We start from the raw sequence: 25417 nt of genomic DNA, 5'->3' as shown, positions 1-25417 counted from the left end.
AAAGCTACGCCTCCGGATGGGCCTTGGCCTGGGACTGCGGCTGGGACTGGGACTGGGACTGGGACTGGGGCCGGGACTTGGGACTGGGACTGGGACTGGGACTGGGACTGGGACTGGGACTGGGACTGGGACTGGGACTGGGACTGGGACTGGGACTGGGACTGTGATTGGGAGTGGGAGTGGGACTGAGGCTGAGCCTGGCACTGGCACTAGCACTGGCACTGAGTCTGGGCTAGGGTTGGTGCTGGGGCTGGGGCCGGGGGCTTGGCAGAACATGGCGGGGGATTTGGGGAGAGCAGGGTGCAGCCACCCTCTGCCAAATCCGAGGAACATTTAACATGGCGGCAGTACACTAACGAAAAGGGCAAATTACAACGGCCCTCCTTAGCCTCCACAGAAAGTCCGCCACAACCAGGCGGACTCTCTGTACCGGAAACCTGAAACCCTTGCAAATTGAAAGTCTGAGTTACTCCCGAATAGTCAAAACTCCAAAATGGTAAGAGAACGTAGCTACATATCTATTTTAAAACACATTGGCCACACGATTACAGATGAAGCTGAAACTGTCTCCCGCCATTGTCACGAAATGCGTAAGGCTGTCAAAAACAATGCCACTGTTCCATTTGTGTCATGCCTTTATCCGACTACTTTTGCTTTCGTGTGATCGTTTTTTATGTCGCAGGTGATATCTGTTGAAGAAAATCAAAACATCAATGCAATGTATCAATGTAAAACATCAATGTAAAAAAGACGTTAGTATTTCCTTGCTACTCATGTTTGGTCTGTATGCCACAAACTAAATTTGTTGTTTCTTGCCATAATCGTGATACCTTAATATCTTAGTTTTGTGAAAATAATGAGCAATTTATCATAACAGCATTGCCACCGTCAATGGCCAAAACCACGATAGCAATAGTAATAATTCCGCTCATCATTGATCTGCCGTAAAATACCACGCTTGGATCATATCACTTTTGATTGGTGAAAGTTTGCTGACGCTAGCTGATTGTGCTGAATATCGGCTGTGCGTAAAATACTCGTGGTATAATTTCTCTAAAAAAGTGAACTATTTGAAGAAGGTTATGGCGCGTGTGAGGCGATATGTACCTGTGAGATTTTAATGTCGCGTGCCGGGTTTTTCAGCAGTATTACTCGGCCTTGTAGCGGTCTCACGACTGAAAGTGTTTTATTTTCAAAAAGAAAAGCTGTTAGTATGGATGGCATCAACGAGAATATTTTTAAATATGTTCAAGAAGGCATGCTGGAGGCATTGAAGAAGTGTATTGATCAATGTCATTTCAATTTTGTATGGACTGATTGCATTCAGGCAAAATCAAAGGATACCTGTCTGCACCTTGCAGCAAGGGAAGGACATGCTGAAATCCTCAGGTGAATGATGTGGTACAACCTTTCAACAAGTAACAACTGATAAATAATGACTTGATTAATGATGTGTGTGGCCTTGTAACAAATAAGGTCAAAACTGGGTCATGGTATACGTTGCCACCTCATGTTAAGAAAGAGTATTGTACATCAATCATCATTTTTAAGGCAGAACATATCATAATTAATCATAACAGATAGAGCTTGTGACTATGACAAGTGCAAACAAGCTTCACCTTAATGCAAGCACATTAAATAACTGAGAAAAAATTGGTGATGAGGGTAATGGTATGGAGCATAATGTAACAACACTAACTGAAGATAGCTAAAGGTAGCAAAGCTATAGACACCATATGACTGTTATACTTTTCACACCTCAAAGCCCAAATCATCATCATCTTTGTCATCAAAGGAAGTGTACCTCACCCTTCCTATCTGAATTTAAACTTAATAAACTTGACCACCCTGATCAATTTTGCCACCCAATCCTCCTGCAGCCCACCATCCTATTGGTGTGTAAAATACCTTACCTTGTCAAACACTTCAGGATTTTCAAGGGCAAGAACCTGCAAGTCCCATTCTCAGAAATCACATGTGGCTAATAACTAGGCTGGTCTTGGATTAATTTTTGGTACATTTTGTGGGCTCAGTGATTAGTGAGTCTGAACTTAAAGTGGCTGACCTATTTAAACAAATATCTCATAGGGAAGGCTCTTCCAGTCATTGAGGGCTCATTGAAGACACACTCACTGTGAACATATTTTCTGACTGGATGGTGCTTGCAGCTTGAAGAGCTTCTGTGCAAAAATTTTTTGTGCATTTTCTTTTGACTTGTCAGATGTTCAGTGTTATTTTGATTGATATGTGAATGGGCGCCAAACGACCGCTGCAGTCGGCGTGCCCGAAAACACCAATCAACAACAAATTGATTGATATGTGTGTTGCACTGATGAAGTGTATTTCAGTAAAGTGCATGTCTACTCATTTCAGTGATGTTCATTGAGTAAACACTCTCATGCATTTCTCCAACATGCTCTGACTCCTGTGTGAATATCATGTTTTAATCATGATCCAGGTTTCTGCTGAATGCAGGCTGCAGGGTGTGCTTGGAAATGGGAAACAAGGATGGAAAACGCCCAATTCATGAGGCAGCCCACTTCTCGCAGCTGGAGTGTCTTGAAGTTCTCATAAAAGCAGGTACTTCTTTGCATTTTGTTATTGCCCTACCATCAGTACATATCACTTAATTTTAAGGTTTCTTTCTCATTCATTGCCCCTTAGACCTAAACTGATAGAGGGCTGATATGCATAACTAAATTTATTGACTTGAAGTTGTACTGTGAGATGACCTCCCTGCTTGGAAAAGTGAGCATGCAATTTTTGGCAGGCATATAATAAGATGGCTGCATTGCAAGTCCTCTTTGTGGGGTGCATCTGCTGAGAGCTAGAACTAAAACTAGAGGCTTGATAATTCACAATCCTGTTGTGGTCAGTGGTTCTCAACATGCTGACACTCCATGGTCATGCATTGTGCCTCAACCAGCACAACATTGCGTCAGAATACAGGACCCCACAGGCCATTAGAGATCATAATATTTAATTACATCACATACCCTGCTGTCTACCCCTTCAGATCATTGAGTCTGTTTTCTGGACACCTGCTCAGGGTGATGCAGCAATGCCTCAATGTACTTCATCTCCAATGGCCTACTTTTAGTGAAAACTAAACATTTTTAGCCTTTGGTGACCAACTCTCGCCATGTCTTGGGAACAAATTGAACAAAATGAGTACGATTTCAAATTAAGTTCATTGCAAGGGCACAACTACCACACCGTTCCACACCCGGGCGGACCTACAGTGATTCGTCGTATTTGGTGCGAGCTGGTGCCACTGTCACGCAGTCGGCGGCCATCTGTGACAATGTTACGAAGAATTTCAAAATTTGGATTCGCCCAGAATGCATCATGACGCAGGATGGAGGACCCGTACCGTGCCGTGCCGTGCCTCCCGCCCCGCCCCGTCCCCGCCCCGTTCCGTTCCGTTCCGTTTCGTTCCGTTCCGTTCCGTTCCGTTTCGTTTCGTTTCGTTTCGCTCCGTTCTGTTTCGTTCTGTTCCGTTTCGTTTTGTTCCCTTCCGTCCCGTCCCGTTCCGTCCCATTCCGTTTCATTCCGTTCTGTTCCATTCCGTTCCGTTTCGCTTCGTTCTGTCCCGTTTCGTTCCGTTCCGTCCGTTCCGTGCAGTTCCGTTCTGCCCTTCCGTTTCGTCTCATGCTGCACCGCATGCCACTGTGGGGCAGGCTGTGACGTGAACGCGCTGAAGCGGGCCGACTGGACGCCGCTGATGCTAGCCAGCACGCGACCCGACGAGCCGTGCGTGGCGGCGCTGCTGGGTGCCGGCGCCCTGCCGCTGTTGGCCAACAAGGACGGCTGGACGGCCGCCCAGCTTGCGGCGCGCGCCGGCCACCTGGCCGTGCTGGAGCGACTGTTGGCCGCCGAACCGCGCCTGCTGGACAGCCGGAGTCGCACCGGCCGCACGCTGCTTCACACCGCCGGTGAGGCGCGCCTCGGGGAGCGTGCGGCGCGCTCGTGACACTGGGACGGGCCAGGGATGCGGGCAAGGGCGGGTGTGCATGATGAGCAACACCACGCAGTCGTCAATCGAGCCCTTGATAGGGACATTTATGATGTTGCATATATTGTATCGAAGTATGATTGCATGCATGCTTGTACTTATGTGTTTTATGTAGGCTAGGTTTTGTCGTCACCGGTATCATTTCCGCAAATCTCACGCTTGTGTCATTCTCACAGGTTACAGGAGTGTCCCTAGGGCATGTACCTGGTCGCTGATGCAGGCTTGTCGATTGATGTGTTTAACTGGCTGGATCATGGTTGGGCTGTCCTCCTATCAGGTCAACCTTGGTGTTTTGAAACGCGACATCGAATAATTCCACCGTAATATAATGGGACTTTCGAGCCAAGTAGGCGCGAAATTGTATTCTGAGCCAGATATATGCAGCTAGGCTTAAGACCAGACCGATCCAAACTAAGAAGAGAGGAATCTAAGTTGCTGGCCATCGTTGACCTTGGAAAGATCATGAACCTAATCAATGACCTATGCGCATGTTGGCAAAACAGTCTGAACACGTTGCTGCAAGCATTGTAAGGGGGTCATACCGAAGCGACCTGACAACGTTGGACGGGATCTGTAGCGAACGGTTGCAGTGAATGTATCGGGAGTTTCCAAAGTTAGCACCGCTTCCTTTTGTGGTTTCGTTATCCCCCAATCATGCGGCCTGTTTGCCCTCACCGCCCCACGCAGGCACCAGGCTTCTTAGCTCGGCCTTTCTTTTCGGATGCCGCCATGCCACAGCTCTTTACAACATGGGGCAGGTTATGCCAGGCAGTCATGGCGTGGTGGACAGGGGTGCAACCAGGATGTCTTGGTTGGTGGTAAGCGGGCATAATTCAGGGAGGACGCGTCACGCCGTGTGTTAACTTTCTTTCATGAGCCGTCTGTGACGAAAAAGGCCGGTTGAAGGGGTGGGTGTAGCCACTCTCCCCTCCCTTGGCTGCGCCCGTGCGATAGAGTATTGTTTTGGTCGGTATCGCGGAATGAGCAGACCCGGTCAGTCTGCATCTGGTACAGTCGGTCTGAGAGAAACCCGAACCCATATTTCAACAAGCGACCTGAGACATTGAGAGCTGTTGTCATTGAAGGCCGTGTGATGGATGGGTTGCTTAAGTCGCATCGCGACCATTCCGTAAACGCCAGCCGTCTTTGACGTCCGTTGGCTGAAAAGATACGGTCGTGTTGGCGCAGACCGGCCGGTGTTCTAACCACCAAGGGATGGCCTGTTGTGGTCGCTTCGTTACACGCGTGTGCGAGCGTATGTGGCTATGTGCTCGGCATCCTGGGTGGAACACAATGTTTCACGAAGGAAAAAGCCTTGGCCCGAATCGCCATTTCTCAGGTTGTTTTTTTTTTGGGGGGGGGAGATTTAGCTGTCTGGCGATTGCTTCATGTGGTTGAAATTCTGCGCAACTTACCGGCTTGCGCTCCCATCGAACGTGTGTGTGCTGTTCTTTCGACGGCATTCGCCGTTCTGTTGACGTGGCGTCCGCCCGAGGGTGCGGCTCGGTTGTGCTCAGCTCAGCTGATCGCATAAGAGTGAGCCGACAGGCTGGTCTGCCCTGATCGCCGAGTGGCCCGCCTTCGCCGGCGGCTGGGCTGCCTGCCCGTGATGCCGGTCCTGCCCACAGCGCTGGCCGGCCGGCTGGCGGTGACGCGGCGGCTGCTGGCCGCCCGGCCGGCGGCGACAGTGGACGCGACCGACGCGTGCGGCGCCACCGCGCTGATGGACGCCTGCCGCGGCGGCCACGGCCAGCTGGCGGCGCTGCTGCTGCGGTCCGGCGCCGACCCCGGCCGCCGGGACCGGCTCGGCCGCACCGCACTCTATGCCGCCGCCCAGGCCGGCTCCGAGGAGACAGCCCGCCTGCTGTGCGAGCTTAAGTCGGACCCGAACTCGGCGGCGGCGGCGGCGGCCGACGGCAGCACGCCGCTGCACGCGGCGGCGCGCGAGGGCCACGCCGCGCTCTGTCGGCTGCTGCTGGCGAACGGGGCGGACCGCGCCGCCCGCGACGTTCACGGTCGGACGGCGGCCAATACGGCGCGCGTGCACGCCCACCACGAGCTGGCGGACTGGCTCTGTCCCGAGACGACGGCAGCTGAGCTCAGTACTGCCGGCCATGCGTGAGGGAGAACGGCTGCCGCGCGGCGGACGGGCCGCGACCACTGTGATAACTGTGTTCGGTTGTGGTCAGTTATTACTGCTGTAGTGATACGGTAGGATCGGGTGCAATACTTGCTTCTGTGCTGGGCCCATGCGGCTCCAGATTGGGTCGGGTGGTCGCCATGTTTGTGACACGGTCGTTTTTATCGTTAACGCTTGTCTGCTGCCGTCGTGCAGTCCTCTGAATGAGATAACCGGGCTAGGGTTATCGTTCAATGTCCGATATTTACTCTGCTCTACGACCGTTATAATTTCTCTGTCGTTCAGTGGCAAAAGGACGTATCAAACATTTTGATGTTTTTCAAGAGAGTGAGCTATGTGCTTTTCCCCATAAACTGGCGTAACATTGAGGTACAAAGACGCTCTTTGTATCAAGAGAATCGCAAAATTTGTGCGTTTACAGTGCATGGTGTGTTCAGTGCCAAATATGTTAAATGAGTTTATGAATCGATCTAAGTCCTTTCGCTGTTGGCTCCTTACGTTACCCTCAGGTCAAGCCCCCAGCCAAAAAAAAAAAACGTAACTGACATAGCTCTAATAAAAGGACGTATGTTCCAGGCATGCGTGGTTTTGATACGGAGTACGGGCGGGATACAAATGATAAAAAACATGTGTGCACAATGAGCAAAATCGTAGCTCCTTTTGCCATCGTGGCAGTTCAAGCAAAGCAAAGCAAAGCTAATTGCGTGTCAGTACGTTAATGTGACGTTTAGTTTTGATGAACTGTCGTTCCATGTACAACCGCCGAGACAATATATTTTCTTATATCAGCGAAGCTTTCGGTACTGTCTGCAGCAACCATAAGGACAGACAAAATGTGTATCGGATTGGTGTAGTGCATCCAAACTTGCAGTTGTTGACATTCATATACCTCCAGATGATACAAAACAAGAAGACCGGTAAAGGTTGTCCCAGACTATCAGTCGAATCGTAGCGCTTACGAACTGATCTGTAAATACAGTACCGTCTTAACACAGCCGTTCCTCCCCTGACCAAAGCCCGCGGGCGCGTCTCTGGATCACAACAGTCTCGCCCAAGCCCGTCGGACAGAAACTTGCAGCAATCGCCCCCCATCGACACCGGTGCTAAACCCGTGCGAGTTGCTCATTTCCGTCCGCGTTTCCCTCAGGCTGTCACAAGGTCCTTCAGTCCCGACTTGGCATGGACCTCCATCTGCACCCAAAGCTGCCTCTTGTGCGGTGGCGTGAGAGGAGGCAAGTTCGATGATACCTCTGCCATTTTCTCTGTTGATTCCTCGGGGTCTGGTTGTATGCTCAGGGCTCTGCCAGGTCGAACGTCTGCTTGGTGATCTGTGACCTCCGTGCTGTTTGATTGAAATCTGTCTTGGTAAACAGCCTGATGTTCCCTGTGCGGGCTTGGACCACCTTTAGGTCGCCAAGGTAGAGTCGTTTGTTTTGGCCCTGAAGCTTCTTGATTTTTCCCCCACTGAACCCATCACTAAGTCAAGGAAGTCATCATACTTCGTGCTCTTGGTCGGGATATTGACATTTTTCGCCAGAGTGGCGTGATCCCCGAAATCCCACACCTCTTTCCGCCTCTTCAGCTGTTTGTTGATGACTCGGTGATGCACATCAACGCTAATGGAGATACCCCGTTGTCAGGTGCTTGACAATGGTGGTTTCTGCCACGAAGCAATCGTAGTGGACAGCTTGCATAAGCGCTGTCAGCGTTATCCAACACTTGTTGGCAGAACAGTTGTTAGCATAGGAGGTCACTCGATTTGCATCACGGCTCTCGGGGAGAAATGACCGGAAGGCATTGACCACGTCGGGTGCGTTTCTGGCTGTCATTCTCTTGTGCCGGAGAACGGCCAGAGACCCACTACGGTGAGGCTGTGCCGCGTCTTGTAGCATGCTGAACGTCTGACTGAATGGCACCAATCTTGACGTGAAGAAGCACACCTTATGCGGCAAAATGGGTGGCATAGTCACCTTCATCACATCGAGCTGACAACCACATCATGCCGGCCCCATTCCGTAGCTGCATCTCGCCGATATTCGTTTCGTGCGGCTTCCGCTTCCGCAAGATGACGGCTATAGTCCTGGCAGGAGTCACGTCCTCCGTCTCTGCTGCATTACCTCCACCTCCACGCCACTTTTCTGGAAGTCCTTGGGCCTCCAGGTTCATACCACGCAGGCGGGGTTTTAAGCTACGTCTTGGGCCGTGTCCGACTGCACAGTGAAATTCACCTTCGATATGGTTCATCGCCAATGCCAGAATATCGGCCCACTGTTTCGGATGGCCGGGGGTGTAGTTTTACGCTATGCGCGGGGGGGGGGGGGCTGAGCAAAAAATGATGATGAAGCCTGCATTAAAACACGCAAACAAGCTAGTTCCCCGTGGATATGGCCCGTTTTATTCTCCAAAGTTTGGGGAGGGGCTGTAGCCCCCCCCCCCATATATAGGGAACTCCACCCCTTCGGATGACCTGCCAATAATAAGCCAATCTGCCAATGATGATCAGGGCGCAACGGGCACGAATACATGGTTTATATTGCGGATTCACACAGCGTTTGACAGCTCGTGTCGTCTCGCCTGGCAGCGTTAGCAGTACGTCTGATTATGATTGGCCCCACTACGCGAGGCCATGGCCTGGCGAGCAGCCCGCGTCCGTCGCTCGTCCGCCCGCCACCACTGGGCCGCTTCCAAGCACCGAGAGCTCTAAGCCGGCTGGGTTACACAACGAAAGTCGCGCGCCTCGAAACAACTCGCCCTCACAGTCGCCACCACGCACACACACATCACAAAGCATCACATTAGCATTGCTCGGGCACTGGTGGAGGCTCCCGCGTCCGAGCCCTTCTCGCGAGAAGCGGTCACGGGCACGCGCGCGCGGCAGCCGCGCACTCCAGCGGCCGGCACGAGCCTAACGGCAGCACCCACGATAAGCTCTTGTCAGTGAGACTGGGGACGGCAGCGAGGGTTCCACGTGCCGCCGCCAGCGCGCGGCTGAACCAGGGCACCGACTTCGCACAGTCAGATCCTGTGTCGCCTTTGACGGCACAGTGCGCGTCTCCGCTGTCCACCGAGCGCGGCGGGCCTGAGTCACCCCACACGCAGTCTACGGTGGATGAGGGACCTCGCATTGGCCGGCCTCCTAACAGGCTTCGCTCTGAGGACGTCCGGGGCCTCCCGCTTTGACACACCGGCGCCACACAGACAGTCTCATGGTCCCGGAGGCCACAGCCGAGCACCAATTCATCGTCAGGCAGCTAAAACGACTCGTCGCCGAAGTCTGAGAGAAGCGAGCGCAGCGGGCTAGGGTTCCCGGCCGACGCCGGATCGCGCCCCCGCCGCTGCCCCGCCTCCGCGCCCGGCCCGGCCCTCGCGGCCGGCCGGCTGGCGCGCCGCCGGCCGCTAGGGCGGCACGTAGGGCGGCGGCTGGCGGCCGGCCGTCTGAGTGCGGCTGGGCCGGCTGGCCTCGGCCGGCGCCGCCACAGGCGGCGGCCGCTCGAACGGCACGTCAGCGCCATTCGGCTCGCCCTGGGCGTCCAGCATGGGCGTGGTCTGGGTGGCCGGGTACGCGGGCGGCTCGGGCGGCCGCTCGCTGCTCAGCACCAGTGGCCTGGAGGCGCGCCGGTCAACGCGCTCCTCGAGCTCGTCCGCGAAGATGACGGGGATGCCGCGGCTCACGTACGTGCCGCTGTCGGTCATCGTCATCTTGCCGCGCCGCCGCGACCGGTACAGGACGCACGCCACCACGACGGCTATCAGCAGCATGGCCGCGATCACCACGGCCGGGATGAGGAACGTGATCAGGTAGCTGTCGTCGTCGTCATCATCGGCGGCGCCGCCCGCCAGCGTGTCGTTGCGCCCATCGGCGGCGACTGGCAGCGGCTCCGTGGGCGTCATGTCGGCCAGGCAGACGCCGCGCGGAATGACGCGCGCCGCGCTCGCCGCGAATTCAGGCGCCAGGAGACGCCGCGCGCGCTCCGTTACCCGTTCCTGGTCGTCGAGCAGCGCCTCGCGCATCCGCTGGATTTCGTCGTCTGGGCAGGCTGTCCGTCGGCAGCGACGAGTTGAACCACGTGACGACGACCGAGCCGGGTCGGAAAGCGTCCACGACCACCGCGTCGGCCCGCGCGTCGCCGAAGAGCCGGGCGATCTTGTTCACCAGCAGCACGTGGAGCCGCGGCTGGCGCATAAACGCGCGGTAGCGCTGGTCCAGCGTCAGTTCGAACTCGGCGCTGTAGGCGGACGCCGAGGCGTCGCGCGCCGCCACCGCCACCTCCAGCGGGGCATACGCCTCCAAGCCCCTGCTGTTCGTGCACCCCTGTAACGGCCGCAGCTGTGAGTGGGGCGCCGCCTCGCCGGCCGGCACAAGTGTGCGCCGCACAGCTGGTGATAACTGCTCGCTATGACGCACTGCCAACGTCGTTAGTCGTCGGGCAATTACCGACGGTGAGCACCGCCGGCGCTCGATGACTCCCGCACCCCGGCAATCCCGGGAGTAGCTATGCAGATTACAGTAAACAGCCGCATGATTGTATGATCGATCAGATCAACAACGGACCTATATTTCGGGATGTGGACAGTGCTTTGATATGCTGTATTCCAACCACAGCAAGTGAATGATCATGGACAGGAAAAAGTAAGCCAATACTGCGCTTGATTTTGTCCGGCATGATAATTGGTACATGCGCTTGGGGAGTGTGCTGCGCAACCAAAAACAACAAATAAATACGCCTGCATTAACACCACGATATTAGTGGTCACAATAAACGCGCCAGTGTTAATGCCACATGACCACAAAGGCACCTCCAAGTGTGTGTATCAGCTGCATCGGTCACATCGAGTTTGCAACCTCCTCAGCGACGTGTTACGGCCGGGCCTCACCAAGTGGTATAGGTCGAAGCCGGCGTTCTTATCGAGGGGCAATCCGACCAATCGCTGGGCGTCCGGCTCCAGCTGCAGCCAATGGTTGGCCGGCACCGGCCTTCGGTTGGCCAGCCCCAGCACCAGGGGCGTATAGCAGGACATGCCGTCAACAGCGTCCATGAACAGGTCATCCGGCACCTGCAAACCAGTCGCCGAATTATGATAGGTCAAGTCACCAGGTCAGAGGTCACGCGGGGTGACAGAGCTCGATGTCAAGCCTGGCCACGTAAAGCCAAGCGTGGCTGTTGTACCAGGTGAGGTCACCGGGTCACGCCAACCAGGTTTACACCCGGCCACCAGGTCAGAGCACATACCAGGTCAGGTTACATGGGCATAGTTCACACCAACAAGTCACACGACAAAATTCACGACAGGCCCGCCATTTGAAAATGTTGTTACTACAACTATGTCGTGCAACTCCAAGCGTACCGAACACTTCGAACATGTGACAAACGTCCCCCAGCCAAGCCTGAAATGTACCCGTAAATACGCATTGCCGTTCTCTAAGCGTGCGTGTATCGCCACCGCAAAGTTCCAGATCAACTTTAGCTCTCCCGGGATGGACGAAAAAAACATGCCGTCCAGCAATGTCATCAGCCTGCTACCAGAGGCCACTGACCGGGGCTAGTAGCAGATCTCCCACGGTGACGTTCAGTGGCTTCATCGCATTATGGACAATGGGCGGCTCGACCCTTGGCACCACCGCCTCTGTCGGCTCCGGTGTTGGCTCCGTGGGCGGCTCTGTGGGTGGCTCCGTGGGTGGCTCCGTTGGTGGCTCCGTTGGTGGCTCCGTTGGTGGCTCCGTTGGTGGCTCCGTGGGCGGCTCCGTAGGTGGCTCCGTGGGCGGCTCTGTTGGCGGCTCCGTCGGAGCCAGGGTCACTGGCGGCGGCGGCGGCGGGAGACACGAGTCCTCCAATTCGACGGATATACGCTTGGCCCGCATCTCGGGGGACAACGCCTTCTGCAGCTGCGGGGACGGCGAGCCGTCCTTGTCGATCAGCACCTGTTGGAGCGGGCGCCACTGGTCACTGCGGCCCTCCTGAACTGGCTCGCAGCGAGGTCAGCAGGCACGCCGAACAGTGTTGGAACGGATAAGCCCGAGACGGTGGACGATCGCGCTTCTTAACTCGAATCCGTCAATAGCAGTGTGCCGTACACAGTCGGAGATGTGAGGCTCGTCATCAATGGCAACTTGGATTCAAACGCCACGCTACGCATGGTTTTGCTTGTCCTTCAGGGACGACGTAAGGCGCCAAAATCGCGCGACTTAAGTTTTCTTCGGAGAATAAATCCCTGGTTGAAATCGCCACCATGCGTTCTACGTATACACAAAAGCCTGTAAGCGGCAGCGTGCGTCGTCATTCCCGCCTCTGAGAGTTCCCATCACATTCCCGGCTCTGATCTGCGGTCGTGTGCGAGGGCTTCAGCGCCCGGGTCGCCTGCCCCAGCGGCCATCAAACGTACCGCCTCGATGCGCTCGATCTCCGTTAGGTCGCAGGTGCCCGCGCTGAGCGTGCTGTTGGTCCACACAATACGAAGCGGCTCGCCCTCGCGGTCCACGTAGTCCTCCAGCAGGACGCTGGAGCTGGCCTCGGGCTCCCCGAACAGCGCCGAGAGCTTGCTCATCACGTTCAGCACCCAGTCCACCTGGGGGCGACAGAGTGTTCCACCTCACAGGGACACGGTGTGCAATACCATGCCTTAGGCCAGACACCGACGATGTCGGCATGAGGTGGAACCGTCCACATCGGAGCACCACGCGTGCCGAGGAAGGCACCTTCACCGCCGCCGACAACAGACACATTTGAGGCGACCCGACAGACCTTGTTCGGGAAGCCTCGCGCCAGCAACAGCTTGAGATCCATCCGGAAGTGGTGGTTGGGGGCGACCAGCATCTGGTTATGGTTGACCGTGATGGAGAAGTCGGTGAGGGCATGTCCTCCATCGTCATCCAACGCAGCTAGCACATAATTGTGCTGGCCGACATCTTTCCTCAGGGCACTGGGGAGAGAGGCGGTCTCAAGTTAACACGGAAGTCGAGCATCGATGCACTGATGCCGTGCACCCGTCGCCAGCCAGAGCACCATCAGAGTTTGCATTATTGAGCAATTAAATCACGAGCAAAGCGCTGAGCTCAACAGGTAGCGCAGCCGTCACAGGTTAGCCACGCTCCTGGTCCGTCCAGAACCGTGAACTTCGTGGGCGGCGCCGCCGTCAGCAGTCTCCATTGTCTCCTACCCCGCTCTCCGCCCTCGTTAGCGTCGCAGGGGCGCACCACTCACATGCCGTACAGCTTCTGACTCGTCTCGAACAGCTGGAGCCAGCTGTGGGGCGACACCAGCTCCCTCTCGGCATTCAGCAGCTCCAGCTGCAGCTCGCGAGTGTCGCCCGACTCTTGGTCGTAAAAGATGTCATCGGGCACCTCCTCGAGGAACGGCTTGCCGGCGATGGCCGAGAGCGGAGACAGGCGATTCCGAACGACTGGGGAAGCATTCACCGGCGCCGGGACGGCCGTCTCCAGCGGTGGCGGCAGTGTGGGCGTGGTCGACACCAGCTCCGGCGAGGCCGTGGATGTCTGCCCACAGGTGGACTGTTGTATTGTTGTCCCCAAGACTCAGGCGTGGTGCAGCGTCAGGTGGTGGGCAGAACAGCACGGGACGCATCGCCAGGATGGATATATTTGAGCGACAACATATTTACATCAGATGGGAGATACTTAATTAGCAGCTGCTGACATCTTATAGCCGTCACCAAAACGTTGCAACCTTCGCATGGGCCAGACGGCACCCTTAATAGCAAAGCATCTTGATTCGAAGCCCCTGCGCGGGAAGGGGCTCACCTGGGCCACGGTAGATGTCACTACCATCGACGACTCAAGAATGAGCGTGTCCAGGGTAGGGCGACATGGGAGGCTCCTCCACCACTCGGCTCGGCTCCAGGCCATCCGGAGAGTACACCGTGGGGAGCACCGTCACCTGGTCGGCAGAGGCCGGGTCAGAGGTGCACGCAGCAGAGAATCAGAGGGAGGTCAGTAACGCGCTCCGCGGAATCATGAACCATTATTCCTCCCCCGTCTCCATTATCAGGGGGAGGAGGGAGGTGGCTCACCTCCCCTTTTCCCTGTCCTAAAAACGCTTTTCTCTCTTCGCCTGACGGAGGGGGAGGGGGGCTCGAAAGCCCCATTATGCTCGTCACACTCAGTGACAAAACTCCGGCACAGTTCCCATCCAACTGAGAGCTGGTTCTATCAGAAATTACAGTTCCTTCATGGCATGACCCGACTGCCAGACGTTCATGAGGTGTCAGACATTTTCTGACACACAGTGGTGGCATCGCAACATGAGCAGAGTTATGAAAATCTGAGGCTTTCAAATCTTGCAATAGTAACAGCACATTCATTGCCGTGAGTTGGGGCGGCCTGAAAAAGAACTGAACTACCCGTTGCATTGTGTTCTGCCTCGTACAGGATACAGATTAGGTACATACAAGCAAACTACATGACATATGGTTACACATACATTAGTAAGTGCATAGTACGCCAGGCATATGTTTTAAATACAGGCGACGATATCGCATTGGACAGCTATGTGTGAGGACTAGAATGACGAGCTTCAGGCAGTACCAGCCTTACTACAGCGTGCGACAGCCATGTTCGTGGCTCTGTGAATAATCAATATTAGTGGAGGCTAGTTACATATACACACTCTTGAATACTCAACTCGTGCTCACAAACGGTACGTGTATGATTATCTTCAATAGATACTCTTGAGCGCACTTTTTATTCCGTGGTGCACCCGATCATCGTAACAATCTCAAAACGGTAAAAATGAATGATGACAGAACTTTGGTCTTACCTAGGGACATCTTTACCACTAAGCGACTGATAAATCGGCCTTAACGAGCCTAGCTGAATGGACCTGGTGGTAACCGGTCGCTTACAGCTGCTGGCAGCTGGCAGATGACTGTCAACAGTTGCAAAGCATAACCAAAGCGCCAAATTTTGAGAGCTAAGTAAGCCACGTCCGACAGGGTCCATGCGGTCACACCCAGCGCAGCAGAGCATGTCCAGAATACAGCTCGCATGCAACGCAAACATCCACAACCCAGCAGCACGGAGAGCGCCCAGACCACGGACATGCAGTTAGACGACGCGGACGCCGGGGGTATCCCCAGCGGCACGGGAGCGTTACATCGCAGCCTGCGAACTGAGCCCCGGGTGCGGCCGTACCGGTATGGGCGTGCTCATCCTTGAGAGGAGGACGGGCGCTGAGATGCGCGGAGGCGGGTAGACAGGCGAGGCGGGCGGGCCCTGGAACGCCGGCGAGGCCAGCGTCGGCACCACCCGCTCTTCCGGATCGCTAGCGTCGTAGATTTCGTGAAAGCTATCATCATAGGTTTCATCAAGCCTGCCGTCGTACACTTCCCCACGGCGCACGTCTTCACCCTCGCCATCAAAGAGGTCGTAGTCTTCATAGTAGTAGTCTTCGTCGTAGTGGTCTCCGGAGTTATCGGCCTGCGGTAGTCGGAACCTCAACACGCGCGCGGCGGCAGGGTGTGCAGAGGGAGGGGACAGCGCCGGGATGCCGCGTGACCGAGCTGAGTAAAGTAAGGCACGACACGAACAAGAGCCGGCACACCGGGGTAAGGTGGTGCTGGGCGGGCCGCGTGCGTGACCAGCGGCGACGAGCGGGGCGGGTGCGCCGACACCTTTAGCGTGCGGGGCAGGGCGCGTGATCGGTGCACGTGGGTGGCGAGAACTGGCGCATGGATATGCCCATTCCCGCAAGCCTGGTGACAGAGGAATCAAGCACGCGCGCTGAGAGGCCAGGGCACTGGAAAGACGCTTGAAACCACGAAGACAGTGCTGACAGGTCACACTTCGAGGGGCACCGACACCGCAGTGGGGCTGTGCACAGTGCCGAGACCCCCAAGCACGTGACCACCCACGTCACGCCTGCGGGCCGCTGTGCCGCCGGTCCGCTGCGTTCAGTCCCCCCTCGCGCACCTGGCGGCGGTGCCTGGAGCTGTGCCGTGTCTGCAGGGTCCAGCCGACGGCCGGCCGGCCCGCGGCCGCCGACAGCTGACTCAGCCTCGAGTCGGCGCGGACCGCCTCCAACGACCAGCGGCGCGCCGGGTCCAGCTGCTCCCCACAGCCGACCTGAGGTCAGGTCAGGCGGCACGTCAGACGGCCTCCCCCTGCCGAGCGTCAGGGGTGGAGCAGACGCCATGGGTGTGCGTAGCGTCGGTCGTGGGGTTACCGTTCATGCGAAGTACTGAACACGCATGCGGGTAGACCAGTCAACGTCGTTTACCGTGCCAGGAATAGTGATCAGCAAGTGCTAGGCTCATCGGGGCGTGACAGGAAATCCAGCTCACACCAGCCATATCTGGAACAGTCATGGCGACAAATACATAATGACCAAGACGTGACAAAGCATCACCTTCCAGGAGAATCTGGTGAGCCGCTGAGCCCGGGCGGCCTTGACCCCCGGCCCCGCCTCCACCGTGGCGGGGTCATCCAGCGGCAGCGATCCCGTGTGTGTCGCCACGTGGATCAACTCGGCGTCCACACGGAGCTCCCCTGTGAGCACGCACATCCCCGCCACTCAGTACGGCTAGCGTATTGGGGAAACCTATCGTGTCGCCACGAATTGCATGCCGCACTGCGTGGCCACCATTTCGAGCGGAGTGAAGAGTGCTGCACCGATTTGTTCTAGATGTCCATTTTAATTATGCTAGGTTTAATTCACGGCATATGAATTGCCTCTGGCAACCGATGGCCAGGTTTCATTTGAGAAAAGAAGGTACCACCATGACTGGTAACATAAGTTTTTGTAGTTGAGCACACGAGGAACTTTTATATGTTTAAGATTTAGATGACGACGCTGATAACCCGTGCCCATAACTTCTGTCACCCAAGCGTGGCCACTCACTTGCAACAGCTTGCAGCACCTCTATCCGCTCCGCGCCACTAAGTGACCCGAACACAAAGTCAAAGTACACGGATCCAACGGTGGTGGCGCTGCCGTCGTGGCAGCCGTCAAAATCGTCGCTTAGCGCATCGATGGGATCTGCTGGGCTGTGTTCATGGGTGGACTCTGAAAAATAAACCCACACTGAGACCGGCAGGCATCACATGTGCAGAATGTAGAATGAAAGTCCAGTAACGGCCACACCAATTTGCAGCGAAAACAAGCAGTGGAATGTTTTTCATTATTCCCGTTGCCTGATGCACAGATGACAGATCCTTCGTCATAAAAAAACATTTCTCACCGTTCTCTACCCGGTCATTCCAGCAGGAGATCGGCTTTGACAAATCTCATGTCAAAAGTACACTTGCACAGCATCATTAATTCCGTGCTCCATTGTCAGTCATTGTCGACAAGCGCCAGCAAAGTCGCATTCTGTACGCTTTGTTTCAAACCTCGGCTTTGTTTTAAAACTCGCTGCCCAACCGGAACTGTCGCACTGTAGCACACAAAAGCCAAACAGATGCCGTGCTAGACCAGGCCACCCAGGGTAATCTATGCATCATGTTTGACAAATATGCACCAACAGCTGCAACTAGGACATCACATCCTCGCCCTCCGACAGCCTCCGGCTGGTGCTGCCCCGCGCCCACGGAACTGGGTTCCGATTCCTGCTGCGGTGGGACGAGTGCGCGAGGTCGCCGGGGCCCGGGAGGGAGACACCCCACGCACGGCCGGACGGGTGGTAGGTGGTGGGTGGTGGGTGGCGGATGGCGGATGGCGGGTGGTCGGTGGTGGGTGGCTCGCCGCAAACCACACGTTTTGCACATGTTCCGTGCGCGTCCCGCTGTGTCGGCCTTCCGACTGGACCCCGGCGTCTGCACGGTCGCGGCCAGTCGCCGCAAGCCTTCCCCCGGCTCGCCCGGCCGTGCCCCGGCTGTCACGTGACCCGCGCCGCCGGTATCACGTGACCCGCCAGTGGTGCGGACCGGTTCGGCGGCGGCTGATGTTACCGCACCTTCTCCGGGGGGGGGGGGGGGGGGGGGGCTATGGTGAGAGGGAAACGCGGGGGCGGGGTGGGGTAAACAGGGGCCCGGTCACTGGCCGATTGGGTGGAGGATAACGGCGCCCCTCTGACGTCATGCCGGCACTTTGAACAGGCTTAGCTGGAGCAGCGGGTCCAGCTGTCGGCAAAGCACCGACTGGAAAGGGCATCGCATGAGGCCGACGTCAGATCACCGCGTTGGTCGCTGCCAGTACGGGGAGCGCCATCAAAGCAGAGTTTCAACGAAGAGAGTGCTCTATTTTTAGGTAGCAAGTGCCTCACACTTCGGGGTCTGGTCTAACGGGATGACCCAATGTTCCGCGGCCGTGCCAAATCCAGACAGCGGCCAACGGAACGCACTCGAACAGTGCGTCACGGGCGCTGACATGGACAAATAAACCTCGAGGGGTGGGCGTGCCCGAACGCGCTACACGCACCCCACCCCGCCCCTCCTGTCTGCTGACCCCTGACGGCACCTGTCAGCATGCCGATACTAAAAACGCGAAGTTTTGTTAAGATAACAAAGGGGATACTGGAGCACCCGCTCTAGCTCTGCGGCGACTTGCCGGGGGACAGACAGAAACTGCTTGACCCGTATCGAATAGCATACGTTAAAAGTTGAGACCGACGCCAATGAGAACTAGCTAAACCTGTCAAGTTCATGACGTTACCCATGAGCCTCGACCGGTGCCGGTGCGGTTTTTGCCCCTGACGCTTAGAAGGCACAACATCACGAGTTACCGACTCCCGTAGCTCCAATTGCTCTCCAGCATCACTTCTGCTCTCCACGTCTCCATGGTGGGGAGCAAGGGTGAGAGCACCAGCCCGCTGCCCCTCCCACCTCTCCCCAGAAACATCAGCCTCAACCCGCTCTCACCTGACGCTTAGAAAATACTACATTACAAGTCGCCCACTCCCGTAACACCCATTGCTCTCCAGCATCACTCCTGCTCTCCACCTCTCCATGGTGGGGGGGGGGGGGGGGGGCAGGGGCGGAGCACCAGCCCGCTGCCCCTTCCACCTCTCCCCTGAATGGCACCCCGACCCTGCTCTCACCTGTGTCCAGCAGCACGTCGATCATGAAGCGGTCGCGGGCGGCGCTGCCGTCGGCGCCGACCGCGCGCAGCGTCACCAGCTGGGGGCCCCGCTCGCGCCGCGCCGGCACGCCGGCGAACGTCGCCGTCGCGCGGTCGAAGGTCAGCCAGCGGGGCAGCGGGACGGCCGGGCCGCCGGCGCCTGAGGCCTGCCGTCAGATAGAGCCGAGGTCACCGAGGCGCTCGTCGTAGGGCGGAGGGCAGGGGCGTTGGCCGGGGGGGGGGGGGGGGGGGGAGGAGAGGCCGGCCCAGTTGCGGGCTGGTGAGGGAGACATCCGCTGGTTCGCTCAGACTGAACTAGTGTGGGTGTTCAGTTAGGGGCTCGTGATGGACAACCTTACTTAAAAGCATATGATCCAAAAACCAGGTTTTTGCATTGAACAATGCCCGTGTTTTGCATGCACGCAGGTCCTGTGCGTCACGTTTTCCCTAATGGCGGGGACTTGGGCGGACAGACGGCAGTACAAGCGCAAGCAGTCAGTAGAAGCACGATAAAATGATGCCCATGTCACGATGCATCCGCAAATTGTGTGACTTCCTCACAATGAAGTAATATCACTCAGTGTTGTAGAAAGGGAAAATGAAGCGATAGTGTGAAAAGCATGCTGTCAACCATAAAGGGTGTCTCTTTCGTGACTGTTTATGAGTTGAACCGTACCGTCTTAATCCCGCCATGCCAGTCTGTTAGCTTCCGACAGCTAGTTTGTTAAATCCCTGCCAGTGCTCAAAAAAGGAAAACCTGAGGCTGCCAACTGTCAACCATCTTACTGTCGAGGATGACGAATCTAAAGTGTACTGTTTGGGGTAGAATACCCGGACACTGCGCATCTCAAAGGGCAGCACTGTGCACCGTGGCTATGTTTTTTTTTATATCGGAGACATCCGGGCTACTCTAGCCGATCTCGTGTAGTTCCCCCGCGTGCACCGTGATCATCCGGCAGTTTCTTCCATTTCTGTGGCGCTGCCCTTTGCGATCATCAGCCCGTTGAGGTCCGACCGAGGGGTTCACATCCCCGCCTTCGGTGTCATATGTGCTATGACTCATTACAGCCTCCCCCCCCCAAAAAAAAACACCGTCAGAGGAGGGCATACAATATAAATGACCGTGACGATGGTGATGATTACTATTTCCGTTTACCGCACATCCGATTGTCAAACGATCTGACTACTAACGTAGTGCAAACCGCTTGCACAAAGCTCCTTTCTCAATAAGGTGAGCTATCGCAACCAGTGCATTGAAATACGTCCCCGTTCTAATTTGAGCTATTCGCGTAGGTTCCTCATAGTCTTAGCTCTGAACAGGCGGCTTCGCTTCTGCCTAGGACCTTTTCCGAACCAAGTGGGTAGGTAATGCTAAGCTAAAGAAACCAAATCTCAGTCGTAACATGGGTAACATTGCCTTGTGCAATACAATCGGATCGCTACCGTTATGCCACCGACGACAAGCGGGCAGAACACATCTTGGCCTTATTAAATTGCAAATCCACCAGGCGATGCGACACGCAATCCATCGCCTCCAAATCGCATCAAGATAATCTTCCTGTCATTATGTGCAAAACCTACACTTGGCTTGGGCGTGCGGCACTGTCGCTGCATAGCAAACATCCTGCGAAACACTGCACTGGAATCTCATCAGGTGAACTCTTGAATGTCCTCGCGATTGCCATGTCATGCATTAAACATTCGTATTCTTCTTCCATTTCGCTCCCCATCGGAGCGGATATCAGTGCTTTACCCCGTGGGGTGTCACGGCATGCGTAATCTAAACCTATTGTTCCTGGGGTTTGTCGCTCTGTCAGCCATTCGCAACTATATACCGCAGCCTCAAAAGGCAAACGACAGAAGCCGAAGTAATCACACGCGTTCCCCACCCAAAGCTGGCTATTACACAGAAATTTGTGATATTGCAGTACGCATCCTGTTTTCGGATTGGACGGACGGAGCGCATTTCTCCACAATGAGACCGTTACGGCGCCAACCAAACCGAACTACTGAACCGGATTCACGGGCTACAATGTTCCTACAGCAACGGGCTGAAACTGCGTGCGCGATATACGGCTGCACCGAAAAGACGCTCCACTAGAATTGCATGCAACATGCACCTTTAGGGTCGTGATCATTAAAAAAATACCCTGGAAAATTGAGCACGACGCGCGTAAGATAGTCATCTTCACCTTCAGCGGGTGTGCAGTGTTCTAGACAGAGCAACCTGCGAAGTCCGAGAAGCCAAAGCGATTGCCATATTTTACCTCGCCCAGGGAGAGGGCGGGGAAGGCGAGCGAAAACATCGCTCGACTGAGTCAAAATGTGGGAGAAGCCCAGACAAGTCTGGACCCATCGCGCGCAGTAATGAACGCGAACGTGTTTTAGAACACGCATGACAGTCATAGCCGGGACACAGATGGAAACGAGTTTGAGACTTCCGTTCACCAGAGAACCTCCCACTCCATGGATGGTACGTGCTGGAACTGAGTCACGAAATACGACTGAAGGACTGACCCACAAAACACATGGAACCAAAGTAGATGCGAGCCCGACCGATTGCGGTCGCGGGCGATGCTCAAGTTACGGTTTGCGCTGAGAGGCCAGATTTTGCGCAGCGGATCTCCACGTTGTGAGCCAGGGCTTCCCCACCGCTTATTTATGCTGGCTGTGCACTGGTATCAGGATCCGCCCTGTTATTGCCAGCCAAGATGGAGTGGAGACGTTCGAGAGGGCGGTTCCATGCAACACATCCGAGTCCATGGTCAACTCATCACGCTGTGAGCATCTGACACATGGTGCACTTCGAATCGGAGAGCCAGCAACACGTCTCAAGAGGCCGGAGGAAGTGGCCTGATGGGTCCCAGCGTCGCAGGGCTCGCTCTCCTGCGGTCAGGGAGAGGGGCTGTCACCGACATGTCTCCAACAACGTATGGTCAAGTTCCCAAGAAGAGTCAGTTCTAGAGAAGCCGCGCTGGGCCTCCCACATCTTCAATACAAATGTGAGCGTCTTCATCCAGCCGATTAAAGTTAATTCGAGAGCTGAGCCACGTCGTCTCCATTGGGCTATAAACATCCCAAGCAGACATGTCCTTGTAAGCCTGTTGTTATGTCATGACCAGTTCTCTTTCGTTCGGGAGATACACGCTTTTGCTTTCATTCTGATGGCAAATAATTTGCATCATTCGCACTGTGCCACACCGCGTCTATTTTGCTACATGGGCACTGGATGACATCCATACCCTGCCCACGGACTTCGCCTGTAACACTTCAGGTGGCTTTGGGTGGCGCCATTTCAGGTGGCGATACGCGACTTCCCGTGATGGACGGGCATTTCTGTAAACACCGGGAGCTGAACACCGCCACTTCACCTACACCTATCGACAAAGCAAGACAAACGATGCTGTATTCCACTGCCGCAGGCTTATGAACGCCACCACGGGAAGATCCCGCAGGGTTTGTATGCGTAGCCGTAGCGACAACCCAAACCGACGGCGATTGTGACGGTGCCAGTGCCAGTGCCAGTGCCAGTGACGGTGCCAGTGCCAGTACCAGTGTCAGTGACGATAAAAGTGGCAGTGAGAGTGACTGGTGGTGACAGCGACCCGTGACGGTGGCAATGACCGGCGACAGCGACCAGTGACTGGTGACTGGTGACGGTGACGGTGACGGTGACGGTGACGGTGACGGTGACGGTGACGGTGACGAGTGACTGGTGACTGGTGACTGGTGACAGTTGACTGGTGACTGGTGACTGGCGACTGACGACTGGTGACGGTGACTGGTGACGGTGACTGGTGACGGTGACGGTGGTGACGATGCCAATGTCAATGTCAATACTAACGTCAGTGCCGATGTCAATGCCAATGCCAATGCCAGTGCCAGTGCCAGTGCCTGCGGTGACAGCACCCGTCCGACATCCGTCCATGTTCCTCGCGGCCCATCAGCAGGAGCTCCGTCCTCGGCCGTCGGGGAGCGCCGACAGCTTCTCGCAGCCGGCATGAGCAAACACATCGGCACCCGCCCGCCGCGCGCCACCTCTCGAGTGACGAAACGCCTCCGGACGACCCACGGGCGCCGGGCGGTGGCCGCGGCGGCTGATGAAACACGACAGCTCGGGCCCGGCCGCCACGGCCGCGAGCCGGCTGCACGGCATCTGCCCGCCAGCTGTGCGACGGTCCCACACTGTGCATGGAGCGAGGCCGGAGCCATCCCACGCCCCGACAGATGCCATGTCGGGACGAGCCCTCGTCAGCGGCCGACGGCTGCCCGTCCAGCCGCCTGCAGGGCAAGGTCAGGGGTCCGATCCTGTTGTGGACGTCATCCCGTCATGGACACGGGTCTTCACACGTGATTTTCGGGTCGTAAGGGATACGAACCACAAATGCAAGAACAAAGAGTGACGGAGCACGGAGGCACCGACCCCCTATTTTTTTGGCGGAAGCTCTACGTAGCCTCAGTGCTTATAGTGACGCGGGTATATTGTATGAAAGGCGACCTGAAATGCGCCTAAAGGAGATGATTCGCGTTTGAAGACATTGAAGTAAGCATCAAATATGATGAAACCAGCTCACTTATAACTGTTAGTAGACTTTTAAGTAGAAAGAACTGCTCTAGACAACACGACTCCTCTGTTTAGTAGATGTGCTCTTAGATACGTCAGTGTTTAATGTGTCATCATATCCTGCACAGCACTGAGAGCCAACTGACGGCCGTTATACCTGCAAATCGCGCTCACGAACACCAGATATGAATGACTCGAAAATCATGTTTTTCTCGGCCTTGATAACCGCATGGCTTATGGAACGGCAGCATTTAAATGGCGTTGTTATGGCGCCATAAATGCCAAGCTGACCTCCAAATACTTTCCCAAATTACTCTTCCACATTTTCGCGGTCTTAAAGCTCAGTAGCTAGAGGGCTTTGAGTTTTAAAAGGAGCACGACTGTGAGCAGCATCGAAAGGTCCTCACTATGGACATTTCAGTTCAAAACCCCATACAAACGTGGAGCACTTCCTTCGAGCCCCTTGCCTTTTTTCTGAATTTCCCATAGTATATCACCAAGAACCAGAGAGCATTCAGACACCAAACCTTGTCGGTTCTGCGTCATAAACGCGGATTACTATTCCTGGAGTGCTAACCAAAAAGGACTGCAACACTTTCTCTGATTGTTACTTTTGGCGCGCAACGTACCGTGCAAAACACCGCATTTTTATCGCAAACAAGTTAGCCATGCATACTGCTGGGACTATCAAACGTTTTAGATCAGCCTGTCATTGCATGATAAGTTCCATCCCAGCCCTCCCACCAGACGCATACCACTCGTACGGGAACATAAACGAGCACGCGCGTCGTCCAGCGCCGCGGCCGATAGACGCTAGCCGTTGCCATGACTACAAACGCAGCCCGACCGTGCGACGGCGTGTAGGCTGCATTCCACACGTCCGCCGGCGGTGCAAGCCGATCCTCTGAGTGCTGCGGACCAGGGTCCTCCGGCCATGACGTCAGCCTGGGGATGCCATCACCGAGAGCTGTCGCCAACAGTGATCTCCCCGCCCACTTATGTGATCACGCGGACTGCGGTCACGCAGCCCGCAAGGACGCCCATCTAATGGACAGCATTGAGTCCTGACGTCGCCAGCATGAGCCCGCTCGTATTTCAACGCGCCACGCACAGCGCAGCCCGCCCGCGCATGCTTCGTCGTCTGCCACGCACTTGACACGGGGCGACGCGCCGTGACAAGACGTGACACGACGTGACGGGGCGTGACCCGGGGTCACGCAGGGCGCGGGGCCGGATGTTTGGGAAGGTTTCACCCGTCCACGGACGTGATGGTCTCTCTTCGGCTGAGTCCGGGCACGACAACAACCAAGAGACGGCGCTTCCCGTCGTCAGGATACTTTACGTGCCAGGCAGGCGTCTACACCACATCAAAGCCGGAGCCGCCGCCGTTGATACACCACAACGCTGCGTTTGTCTCTCTCACCGCTCTGTGAAGGCGTGCCAGTCTGAAACCGCCGCGGAATCACGATCCACACTCGATGCTTTGCCGCCAGGGGGTGGGGGGGGGGGGGGGCGGGGTCATCGGCTTGTGCTTGCGTTTTCAGTGCGCGAACGAAACGCCGTCTCCGGCGAACATAACCTGACGGGGGGGGGGAGGGGGGGGGGGGCTACGACCAGTGTCCGATCCCTCGCTCCCCCGCCCCGTTATCTGGCGGAGGACTACGACCATTGTTCGCTCCATTCCCCTGTTC

The 25417-nt window shown here is 56.0% G+C and overlaps 3 protein-coding genes across 3 annotated transcripts in view; 1 reads left to right on the top strand and 2 right to left on the bottom strand.

The window, feature by feature from the left end:
* The first annotated feature begins 1138 nt into the window (after window positions 1–1138).
* Window positions 1139–3973, top strand: LOC119089838 (ankyrin repeat domain-containing protein 16). The gene is made up of 3 exons (XM_037212651.1): window positions 1139–1389; window positions 2476–2580; window positions 3681–3973. Exons 1-3 carry the CDS (start codon window positions 1374–1376, stop codon window positions 3971–3973), a joined length of 414 nt encoding a protein of 137 aa, XP_037068546.1. The 5' UTR covers window positions 1139–1373.
* Window positions 3974–9956: 5983 nt separating this feature from the next.
* On the bottom strand, window positions 9957–13938 carry LOC119089837 (uncharacterized). Its single transcript, XM_037212650.1, has 7 exons — window positions 13912–13938; window positions 13355–13647; window positions 12896–13073; window positions 12537–12719; window positions 11692–12075; window positions 11031–11210; window positions 9957–10467 (listed from the first exon to the last, which is right to left on the bottom strand). Exons 1-7 carry the CDS (start codon window positions 13936–13938, stop codon window positions 10099–10101), a joined length of 1614 nt encoding a protein of 537 aa, XP_037068545.1. The 3' UTR covers window positions 9957–10098.
* The window catches only part of LOC119114807 (uncharacterized), a 30385-nt gene continuing 18474 nt past the window's right edge, over window positions 13507–25417 (bottom strand). Inside the window, exons 3-9 of the mRNA XM_037238843.1 lie at window positions 19143–19329; window positions 17006–17170; window positions 16514–16653; window positions 16078–16230; window positions 15301–15585; window positions 13912–14047; window positions 13507–13647 (exon numbers count right to left, since the gene is read on the bottom strand). Of these exons, the coding sequence (XP_037094738.1) occupies window positions 13946–14047; window positions 15301–15585; window positions 16078–16230; window positions 16514–16653; window positions 17006–17170; window positions 19143–19329 (1032 nt within the window). The 3' untranslated portion in view covers window positions 13507–13647; window positions 13912–13945. The remainder of the gene's footprint in view (window positions 13648–13911; window positions 14048–15300; window positions 15586–16077; window positions 16231–16513; window positions 16654–17005; window positions 17171–19142; window positions 19330–25417) is intronic.

The sequence above is a fragment of the Pollicipes pollicipes genome, unplaced genomic scaffold, assembly GCF_011947565.3.
Source record: "Pollicipes pollicipes isolate AB1234 unplaced genomic scaffold, Ppol_2.1 Scaffold_3087;HRSCAF=3621_pilon_pilon_pilon, whole genome shotgun sequence".
NCBI classification, from domain to species: Eukaryota; Metazoa; Arthropoda; class Thecostraca; order Pollicipedomorpha; family Pollicipedidae; genus Pollicipes; species Pollicipes pollicipes.
The sequence above is the reverse complement of the archived record's forward strand: the minus strand, read 5'-3'. Positions and strand labels throughout refer to the sequence as shown.